At 54.6% G+C, this 11,193-nt stretch overlaps 1 protein-coding gene across 1 annotated transcript; it reads left to right on the plus strand.

Moving 5' to 3' along the window:
- The first annotated feature begins 5,183 nt into the window (after positions 1-5,183).
- On the plus strand, positions 5,184-7,983 carry ZNF594 (zinc finger protein 594). The gene is given in 3 exon segments (XM_034989294.1): positions 5,184-5,326; positions 5,328-6,499; positions 6,502-7,983. Coding segments are annotated over 3 exon segments (1,872 nt in total). The 3' UTR covers positions 7,059-7,983.
- The last annotated feature ends 3,210 nt before the right edge of the window (positions 7,984-11,193 follow it).

Consider the following 11,193-nt stretch of genomic DNA (forward strand, 5'->3'; position numbering starts at 1 on the left):
CCGAGCCTGCGCAGAGGAGACCCCCGAGCGGGCGGGCGATGTCCGCCGCGGCAGCTGGCGGCGGGGGTGGGGGGACCGCCGGCTCGGGGAGCGCTCCTGACGCGGGCCGAGCCGGGGCTGCGCGATGGCCGCCGTGAGGGGGCCGCGGCGGAGCGGGAGGCTGGGGTGGCCTGGAGGTGAGACCTGCTGCGTGCGCAGAGCCGGGGGTCCCGGCGCCCGGGCACCTTAACCCCCCCCCGCCCGGGGAAGCGGGGCGCAGAGCAGACCCCTGGAGGCCGGCCAGTGGGGAGAGGCTGGGCCTCGGGGACGGCGGGGCTGGGTCCCCTTCTGGCTCCCGGCGCGCGCCGCCACGACCATCCGCTGCCGCCTCTCCGTACCCTGGTGGGTTCCAGCTCCCTCCTGGGGGGCAGCGCGCTGCCTCTCCCCCAGGCCCAGGCTGCCCCCGCTCCCTGCCCTGCGCTGTGCCCGGAGCCTTTGCGCAAGACCTCGTTTCTGGGCTCCGGGGGTGACCGAGGGCCGCGATGGGGGACCAGACCGAACCACAGGGATGAGCTGTGCGGGCCGGACGTGTTGTCCTACTTGATCTGAAATGTTCCTAACCTGGGAGCTCAGAGGAGGGGGGCGAGGTCTAGGCCAGTCTCTTCTTTGTAAAGGTCTGCCCATCCTTTTATGAGTGGCTTCACAAGCCCCTTCCTCTGGGAAGCCTTCCAGAGTTGCCACCCGCATCTCTGAGCTTCTCATCTCGTTTAGCTCGTTGAGCTGGTGCTTACTAACTTGTTTCACGTGTGTGCCTGAGTGTGCAAGTCTCCGGGTCCCTCTCTAGGCAGGGGCTCTATCGTTGTAACGCATGCACGCAAATATGACTTTAAAAAGATTGAAATGGTTAGAAGGTGCCAACAGGTGGGCCTGCAGCTGTGGGAAGTATTTGCGAAGGTCACGGGCTGAAGAATGATGGCCCCAGGGCCAGGTAGGACTGTAGACAGCATTTTCCCCGCTCATGCCCTTGGATTTTATTTTAATCCGAGGCCAGCATTTTAAAATGAGGAAATGTCTTTCACATCTGCTCACACAAGATCGAGACTTTAGCATGTATTGAAAGCTCAGACGTGTCCACACGCAACGCCCCCCCCCCCCATGTCTACACGGTGCACTGAGCAGGAATTGAGGAGCTCCACCTTCAGACTCGGCATCCAATTTCCAGAGCCCCAGTCCCCACTAATCTCCACCGTCTCCCTGACATGGAAGCAACGTATCATTTTGTCGTGGATAATCACCTAGCTTCCTTCATTCGTTCTGATGAAGTGCCTGGCCTGTGGCTGTTTGGGTTCTGGGTTCCCGGTGTAGATGAGGGAGACCTGGAGCAGCATCGCGAGCAGAAGAGTGGGAGGCAAAGGGACAGCGCGGGGAGAAGCACAGTGTATGGGAAGTTGGGGACACTGAAGCGCAGTTTTGCTCTTAGGTGAATCATAGAGGAGGGCTCTTGTTACGTGTTGAATTGTGTCCCCCCCACCCCAATTGTGTCCCTTCAGTATATCGACATCTTAACCCCACTAGCTCAGAATGGGACCTTATTGGAAATAGGATCGTTGCAGATGTAATTAGTTAAGGTGAGGTCATACTGGAATAGAACAGCTCCCTTCCCCCCACCCCCCGATTCAATATGAGTGGTGTCCCTATAAGAACAGGGCCACGTGAAGAGACCAAAGCAGGGAGAAGCCACGTGGAGAGGGAGGCAGAGATTGTGGTGATGCATCTACAAAGCAAGGGACACAAGGACTGCCTGCTATCACCGGATGCTGGGGGGGAGGGGTGCAGGCGATCCCTGAGCCCACAGAAGGAAGCCACCTGCCGGCACCTTAGCTTCAGACTTCTGACCTCCGACTGCAAGAGAACGAAGTTCTGCTCGAAGCCACCCAACCTGGGGTACTTTGTTACAGAAGCCCGAGGGAATAACATAGCTCGGAAGTCAAGAGGCGCTATCATTTCCTTTAATAGATGATTTAAAAATTCACGGTAAGTTTTCGATCATTGTCGTCAGGGAAAGCAGGATTTGAGAAAAGTACTTCAACAGCATTAGCTTTACCAGTTGGAACCAGAAAGCAGATTTATCAGAGATTTTCCAAGCAATCCAAGCACGAGGTGAGAAGGTTCTGGACTCAGATGGGGTTGGAGAGGGCCAAAGGAGGAGTTTTCAGAGTTCGTAGGTATGGAAAGAGGGGAGTCCAAGATGAAGTCATAGCCCACCTGTGTCTCCTGGAGGGCTTGGCAGGTACCAACTGCCGGGCCCCCTCCCCGCAGTCTGACTCAGTGGGTCTGGGATGCTGCTGGAGAATTGGCATTTTTACCAAGCTCCTGGGAGAGGCTGATGGTGCTGGTGTGTGGACCACATTTTAGGTGGCATAAACGACTGTGTCTCTGGCCTAGAAGCCCCTGGAACGCCAGACCCCACGAGGGCAGGGACCTTGTCTGGTTCACCACGGCATTCCAGGGTCTAGAATGGTGCCTGGACGCCGTAGGATCACGGTAAATACTTGTTCAACGAAAACGGGTCATTTGGCAGAAAGGGATAGTAAGAAAGGGGAATAAGTGTAAAATGACGAGTTCATCTTTATCCATTTGCTTCACAATCCAGTAAGACACAGGACTAGAAATGCACAGTGAGTGTAGACGAAAATGTGGGTGAGGAATAGGAGTTCCAGATCATGATTCATCCTGGACAAAGGAGATCACGGGAGCCAGAGGGGGTGTGGCCACTGATAAGTCACAGAAAGACAGGACGAGGGGCTGGGCCTCCATAACGCATGTAACACAGAGAAATGGGTAAAGATAGTACAAAAGTGGTTGGAATATCACCCACTGTGGAAGCCAAGGGAGAAAAGGATTTCAGGAATTATTGGGTCAAGGGGTATCCTGCTCACTTATTCTGCAGTTTTTTATTGAGCGCCTGCTATATTCGGGGCCCTGTTCCAACACTGAAAACAGACGGAGCCCCCAGCCCCGTGGAGTTTCTTGAGAAGCTTACGCAGTCGTGGTGTGCACTGTCCACCTTGGGGGCCTTCGTCGGCATGATGACACTGTGGGACAAGTGCTCTTCCTTCTGTTGGACATCGAGGGGAGGATGGTTGAGGGAGATTAAGATGCCGGGATTCTAACTTGGTTCTGCTCGCTCCCGCACCCTGTGCTCTGCTCAGGTCTCCAAGCCGTAACTAGTGACACTTTTCTGCTTTAGATGCTACTTGCGTGATGATTCTGAAATCTTTGCCTGCCTTCCAGATGTTCCTCCTGGGCTCCTGACCTGCTGACCCGTCGGCTCTGCAGACATTTCTCCCGGATGCCTCACAGGTATCTCCAACACCTCTGAAATTATTTCCCCCACTGCCTCCCCCTCACCCGGCCTTTGCCTCCAACTACCCAATTCAGGTGGTTGCCCAAGTTAGAAACGTGCATGCCATCCTTAATGCCTGCCCTGTCCCCTCGGCCCGTCTGTCTAGGACAGCACCAGGTCTTGCTTCTCTGACATACGGACTCGATCCCTCCGTGCCCTCTGCCCGGAGTTCACTGGGGCCCTCCCTGGCTCCAAGCAGACCACTGCTGTGGTTTCCTGCCTGATATCCCCGCTTGCAGCCTTGACCCAACATCCATCCCCCAGAAAATGATCAGAACAGTCTTCTAAAACCATAAATCTGCTTACACCATTCTCCTGCATTAACACTTTCAGGGGCTTCCCATGGCCTTCAGGAGAAAGCCCAAACCTCTTGGTCCTCCACGAGTTGACCAGCCCTTCCCAGCTCCGTCTTCTGCCGTCCCGCATCCTGGGCTCAGTCACATGGTGCATGCATGGACGCTGGTGGCTTCCCTCACCTTCCACCCATGCACGTGCTGCAGCCTCGCGGGAAGTCTGGTTATCTCAGGTGGTCTCTGAGGCCTCAGCTTAGAAGCTTTGTCCTTCCAGAAGTTTCCTTGCCTGTCCCCCCTCAAGGATGTGCTCTTTCTGCAAGGTCTCACGGCACCCCGTGCGTACCCTTCGTGAGCCCCCAGCCCAGCATGGGCTCTTCAAGGAGAGGGACTCTGTCCTTGGTATTGTCCTGCATGGTGCTCATTACTTCCCACCTAGTGCAGTGCGCGGCCCACAGCAGGGCTCAGAGGGCAGATCAGCACTGGGGAGCGGCAGAGAAGAAATACAGCGGAGTGCGGAGTCACTGACAAGACAGGGCGACGCAGGGGTTTCACCCCGTGGTCTCACCTTTCTAAAGCAAGGACAGGATTGGCCGCTGAGAGCCAGGGTGATGAGCGACATAGCGGAGTTCGAAGGAGAGAAGGGAAGGTACCAAGTGTCTGCTGCTCTCTCCTGGGTGGTTCCCGAGCAGGGGCTTCTGTTTCAGGAATTCAGGATGCTGTGGGATGTGGCTGTGAGCAGGTCACGGAGGATGCTGGGCCCCGGGCCTGCACTCCATGGAAGCTCTGTGGGGAGGAGATGCTGCGGGAGGCAGAGCTGGCCCCACCGGGGGAGGGGGGCGTCCATATGCTCTCTACTCTCTGAGTTTGGGGTGAAACACACAAACAAGGAGAGTCTGTAAAGGGATCATTGGCATCAGAGGATCGAGGATTCCCAGTGGTTTTGATGCCTGGTGGCAGGGTGCTTGCGGTCTGTGCCAAAGGGCATCCAGCCTCATCTTGGGGGGATGGCAGGGTGGGGGGGCACAGTTCCAGGTTTGCCCGGGTGTTCTGGAAGGACTGGGCTCTCACCTCCTCCTCCGCCCTTCTCTGTCCTGCTTGTGTTACTGGATCTGTACCGTTTCTCCTTGGCCAGTGGGCACGAGGTTTAGATTTTATCTGTGGACGGTGCCAGAGGGACAGTGCAAGGCCACAGGAAAAGGAAAAGGAAGCGAGTTCTCCTCCTGGCGCTCATGCACCACTTCATTTTTTTTTCTTTTAAAAATTGTATATATTTATTAGAGAGCAGGCATAAGTGGGGAGTGTTCCGGTGGTGGCCACAATCTCCAAAAAGGTCCGAATCTCAGCCCCAGCCAGGACACAGTCCTCTTCTCAGTTCTTTATTCCTCCCTCTTCAACTTCTCAGTATGAGGGAAGAGGTGATGTTTGTATTTTAGGAATGCTAGCATGGTCTACTTATCATTTCAGATCCAGAGATCAGGAATAACATAAAGGACCAGAAGTCAAAGATGGACATTCCTGGAGACATAGATCCAGCAAGGGTTGTATCCGAAGGATGCCAGAGACTGATCCGTCAGGAGCATGGGTTGGTTGAAGCTGCTGACCCTGTGGTCGGGTCATTGAGGCGTTGGGTGAGCCCCTCACAGGATGCAGGGGGGGCTCCCCGCTTCCCAAGGGAGAGCTATCAAGGAAGCGAATCTCATTCCCGCAAAAGCCATCGCAGGAGAGAGCGGCCACGGGTGTAATGGGAGAGAAAGAACACTTGCTGCAGGAGAAAGATCCCACAGCAAAGAAGCCTGTGGTGAGAGATTCCAGCAGACATCAGAGGTCACCCAGTGCCAGAAAACTGGTAACATGAAGAAAACCCATCAATGTCAGGAATGTGGGAAAACGTTCAACCGGAGCTCCAACCTGATCATCCACGAGAGAATTCACACGGAAAGGAAACCCTTTATGTGTGACGAATGTGGGAAGGACTTCAACCAGAGATCAAATCTTATTATTCATCAGAGAATTCACACAGGGAAGAAACCTTAGCTGTGTCGCGAGTGTGGGAAGAACTTCAACCGGAGCTCCAACCTGGCCAGGCACCAGCGGATCCACAGTGGCGAGAACCCCTATGAGTGCCAGGAGTGTGGCAAGGCCTTCCGCGGGAGCTCCAGCCTGGTCCTGCACCGGAGGACCCATGGCGGTGGCAGGAAGCCTTTCGCATGCCACCAATGCGGCAAGACCTTCAGCCAGAGCTTGGACCTGGTCATCCACCACAGAGTTCACACCGGAGAGAAGCCGTACGAGCGCTATGAGTGCGGCTAGAGCTTCAGCCAGAGTTCACACCTGGCCACACACCAGAGGACCCACACCGGGGAGAAGCCCTTCGCATGCCCTGAGTGTGCGAAGGCCTTCAGGCAGCGTGCGCGCCTCACCGAGCACCAGAGGCTGCACAGCGGGGAGAGGCCCTATGCATGTGGCGGGTGTGGGAAGGCCTTCAGCGGGCACATGGCTCTGCTCAAGCACCAGAGGCTGCACGCGGGCCAGGACGTGGGCCGGCTGGGACAGCAGAGAACTGAGAGGGAGGAGAAGCCCTATGAGTGTACGGAGTGTGGGAAAACCTTCCGGGGAAGCTCAGACCTGATCCGGCACTGGATAATCCACACCAGCGAGAAGGCCTACGAGTGCAGGGCCTGCGGGAAGGCCTTCAGCCAGAGGTCACACCTGCTCACACACCAGAAAATCCACACTGGGGAGAAGCCGTATCCGTGCGGCGAGTGCAGGAAAGCCTTCCAGCAGCGCTCACTCCTCGTCCAGCACCGAAGAATCCACACCGGGAGAAGCCCTACGAGTGCGGGGCCTGCAGGAAGCCCTTCATCTGGCACACAGCCTTCCTCAAACACCAGAGGCTTCATGCTGCAGAGAAACCCCAAGGACGCGGGAGGACACTGAGCCAGGACCAGGCACCTGGGGACGAGTGGGAAACTCATGGGGAAGAGAGAGCGCACTGGCGCGACCAGCGTGCCAGAACCTTCCAGGGCAGCTCGGACCTCATGGGACTTCGGGTGACTCACGCAGGAGGGAAGCCCCATGCATGTGCAGAGTGTGGGAAATCCTTCCAGCAGAGCTCAGACCTCACAAGGCATCAGAGAATCCACAGCGGGGAGAAGCCTTACCCCTGTGCTAAATGTGGGAAGTCCTTCAGGGGCAGCTCCAACCTCATTAAACACCACCGTGTGCACACAGGAGAGAAACCCTACAATTGCCCCGAATGTGGGAAGGCCTTCAGCCAGAACTCCCACCTTCTCAGTCACCAGAGGATCCACACTGGAGAGAGACCCTTTGAATGCGGCACCTGTGGGAAGGCCTTCGGGGGGGCGCACGGCCTTCCTTAAACACCAGCGGCTGCACCCCGGGGAGGGGCTGGGGCGCGGCGACAGAGCCCACAGACAGGACTCAGAGGTGACGGAACCCTAAGGGACCCAGGGCGTGCCTGAGGGAGGCCATTCTTATTGCACTGTCAAGGTGTTTATCACTGGAAAGCATCTGGAGGCAGGAAGACGTACAGGCCATCCTTCTGACTCCAAGTTGACACTGGATGTGGTCCCCGGGATGTAATCACTGGACAATGTTTTAGGGGATGTCTACTGTCATTAAAGTCATTAGAAGTCACCATGGCAACAGCCCCAGAACTAAATTCTTCATGAAAGGAGCCATTTCAGCCCTGGTCCAGGGACAGGTCTAAATCTGCTTTACATACTTTAGGGGTGATTCCCGTTAGGGATGTGCTTTATATGTATGTCTCCCCCTCTTCTCGTTCTTACACATGTGTGATGATGCTAACTGCAAAGATCCACGAATTGGGAGGAAGCCACAATGACAGGAGGATAGCTGGACGCCAGGAAACAAGGGCCAGAGAAGGGTGTCCCGCAGAGAAAGCGGGGTGTCCTCTGGTAACCCCAGGAGATAGGAGAGCAGGTGTCAGGGACAGAATCAGAGCGTGCACCAGGGCACAGCGCAGAGGTGGCCTGAGCGGGGAGGAACTCTACTGCAAAAGGTCAGGGGACTGTAGGGGCAGTGGTTTTGTCTCGACCCAGGGCTTTGCAAGGGGACACAGATGGGTTTGAGAACTGGAGGGGCCAAGCGGAACCCTGGAGCTCACGAAGCCTGGTGATTAGGCTCCACCCATCTGGGCTGTCATGGCCAATCAGCACTAGGCTTTTCCCACCTGGGCGGTCATTGCCAGTCAGCGTAAGGCTCTGCCCATCTGGGCGGTCACAGCCAATCAGCATTAGGCTCCACCTGTCTGAGTCCCCACAGCCAATCTGCATTAGGCTCCGCCTGTCTGAGTCCCCACAGCCAATCAGCATTAGGCTCCACCTGTCTGAGTCCCCACAGCCAATCAGCATTAGGCTCTGCCTGTCTGAGTGCTCACAGCCAATTAGCATTAGGCTCTGCCCACGGGGGTGGTCACAGCCAGTCAACTGTTCTGTTCCTACTGAGCCCGAACACAGCCGCAGCACTTAAAGGGATGCTCGAGGCAAAAGCTTTTCAATCCCTCCTAGTTGACACTAGAGACAAAACCTACTTGCCATCTCCCCCCACAACTACCTATTGATTATATCCACTAAGTGACCAAGAAGATCAAACTGTCACTCAGTGTCTCAAGTCTCAGGCAAAAAAACTCATGTCAGGGGCGCCTGGGTGGCTCAGTCGTTGGGCGTCTGCCTTCGGCTCGGGTCATGATCCTGGGGTCCTGGGATCGAGCCCTGCATCGGGCTCCCTGCTCTGCGGGAAGCCTGCTTCTCCCTCTCCCTCTCCCCCTGCTTGTGTTCCCTCTCTCACTATCTCCCTGTCAAATAAATAAATAAAATCTTAAAAAAAAAAAAAACAACTCATGTCATAAGCAACTTTTGAAGTATCCAGGCTGCTCACCACGATCCACCTGACTGTCCTTCTCACCCATAGAGGTGCAGTCCCCAGCAACCAAGTTCACCATGTGTGACCCCCACACAGCCCCACTCTCTCCCCTGCCTGCCTCTTGCCCTAAGCTGGAACAACTGGACCCTCTTTTCTGAGATTCTGGAACTCAGAAAATCTAGTTCAGCCAGGGCTGGTCTTTTAAATAAAGGACGTTTTAAGACCCAGGAGCTGAAGTAGTAAAGGAGGAAGGCGGTCTGCAGAGAGAAGAATGAGGTGGACCCACATAAAGATTCAGAGCTCTCCAGGGGTGTCTCTGACAATCAGCCAGCTTTGGGGATGTTTGTACAGACCACAGACGCCAAAGTAGGGTTTAGAAGCCTATCTCTTTCCCAGATTACAGAACCATTTTTGAGGACTTAGAAGCTCAATCCAAACATCGGAATGTTTTTACATTGATCACTTGCCTCCCCTTCTAGGAATTTCTTTTCTCCTAGCGTGAGAAGACTATTTATACTTTTAATACGGTTCAGATAATGAAAGGAAAACCGAGAGCAAGGAATGGAAGCTAACACAGGAAATCTCCGAAGGGAGACTCAGGACACCCAGTACAGATGCCCACGGGTCTAAATTCTCGCACCAGTGAATGTGAGAGCAGCTTGGAGAGGCGGCGGGCAGACCCATCAGAGGCCGGACGGCTACAGTCCCCTTTTGAGGGGAACACGGGCTTCAGCCAAGTGAGCATTCCCCTTAACCAAACCCGTGTAGGAGAGGGAAAGCTTGCACATCAGGAGGAAGTGAGAATGTGCCATCTGAGCCCACCTGCCACACATCAGCTGCTGCTATAAGAGCAGGGGGCACGTGGCCAGACCTTCAAACAGAAGTCAGGACGGACTCGGCATCAGGAAACCCATACCCCAGGAAGAACCTGTAAGCGTAAGGAGTGTGGGGCGATTTTCAGCAGGAGCTCACACCTGGTGATACACCAGAGGATTCACACAGGGAGGAGACTTTACGTTGGTGGTGACCGTGGCAAAGATTTCGGTCAGAGCTCCAATCTCCTCCACCATCAGCGGGGAGTCTGCTTCTCCCTCTCCCTCTGTCGCTCCCCCTGCTGTTCTCTCTCTGTGTCAAATAAATAAATACAATCTTTTAAAAATAAACAAACAAATGCAGGTAACACGTCTGATGGGTTCTGCCCAGCACACACTCAGGTCTTTAAAGGGAAATGCTTTGGCACTTTTTTTTTTTTACATTGTTCATTGTAAGAAAAATTCAAACACTCAAGCAGGACTTGTTTGAACTGGCCAAAGTCCTTTGTTTCTCCCCGGAGCCATTATTATACTGCAGATATTTTATGTATATTCTCTTGTTTTCATCATGCTCTCAACTACATAGCCTTTTAGCTTCTTCTTTTTTTCAATGTACTCTTTTTTTTAAAGATTTTATTTGCCACTGAGCAGGGAGCCTGATGCGGACTCGATCCCAGGACCCCAGGATCATGAGCTGAGCTGAAGGCAGACACTTCACCGACTGAGCCACCCAGGCATCCCACCCTTTCAGCTTCCCAAAAACAAGGAACTATTTTTTTTGTATTTGCTCACCTTCAACCCAGGCCCAGATTTACATATATATTTTTGTTCAACAAATGAGTGTCCATGCTTATAACTGTCTAGTTGTATTATTGAAAACTATATTCATCACAAGAGCATAGTGTAATATTCTTGCTTTTCTTTCCCCTTTACACATAACCATAAACTATATATTGCAGGGGAAAAAAACAGGTTAAACTCTATTTTGCTTGGGAGAGGTAGCCATTTATTTCAAATTAAACTTGGTGGCTGGTTTCTAGTCAAATATTTTAATGGTTCCCATTTTAAAAATGTTGTTTTCCTAAAAAGTAGTACTTCATGTGACATCTGAATGTAATTCTTCTGTAGCACTTTCTTGTGATCGCCCACCCCTGAATTGCACATTTAGCTCCTACACACAATTTTCGTAATTTACATTTTGCTAGGAGACCATCCACTTCGTGTAGGTTTTCAGATAGGATGTCATGGTCTCCCCCTCTGCTAAGCGGGGCTCCCCTTCCCCTCCCCTGCTGGGCACGACTCCCCTTCACCTCCCCCTCCGCTGGGCGCGGCTCCCTCCCCTCTCCCACCCCCGCTGGGCGGGGCTCCTCCCTTCCTCCTCCGCTGGGCTCGGTTCCCCTTCCCCATCACTGGGCGGGGCTCCTCCCCCCTTCGCGCGCCCCGCTCCCCTTCCCCTCCCCCACCGCTGGACGTGGCGGGGTCCGGGTCCCCGCGGCAGGTGTCGTCCGGGCAGTGCAGGGAGCGCGGGGCGGCGGAGGGGGCGGTGCTCCAGGGAGGAGAGTGAGGCTGGCGGGGACATCCAGCTGGGGAACCCCCGGGGGCCCCTCTCCTTCCCCGTTAGACCTTCCTGACGCTGGACGCCTTCCCGGAGACCCCCGTCTTGCTCCTGGCGGCCCTGTATCCAGGGCGCTGCTGCAGATCCGGGGCCTTTGAATTATTCCCTCGATGGAATTAAAATGTTCCTTTTGCTGTGGCCACTACAGAAATTTGAGAAACGGTGGAGGGGTCCACCTGGTCG

This window comes from Mirounga leonina, unplaced genomic scaffold (assembly GCF_011800145.1).
Source record: "Mirounga leonina isolate KUSES-001 unplaced genomic scaffold, KU_Mleo_1.0 Mir_488, whole genome shotgun sequence".
NCBI classification, from domain to species: domain Eukaryota; kingdom Metazoa; phylum Chordata; class Mammalia; order Carnivora; family Phocidae; genus Mirounga; species Mirounga leonina.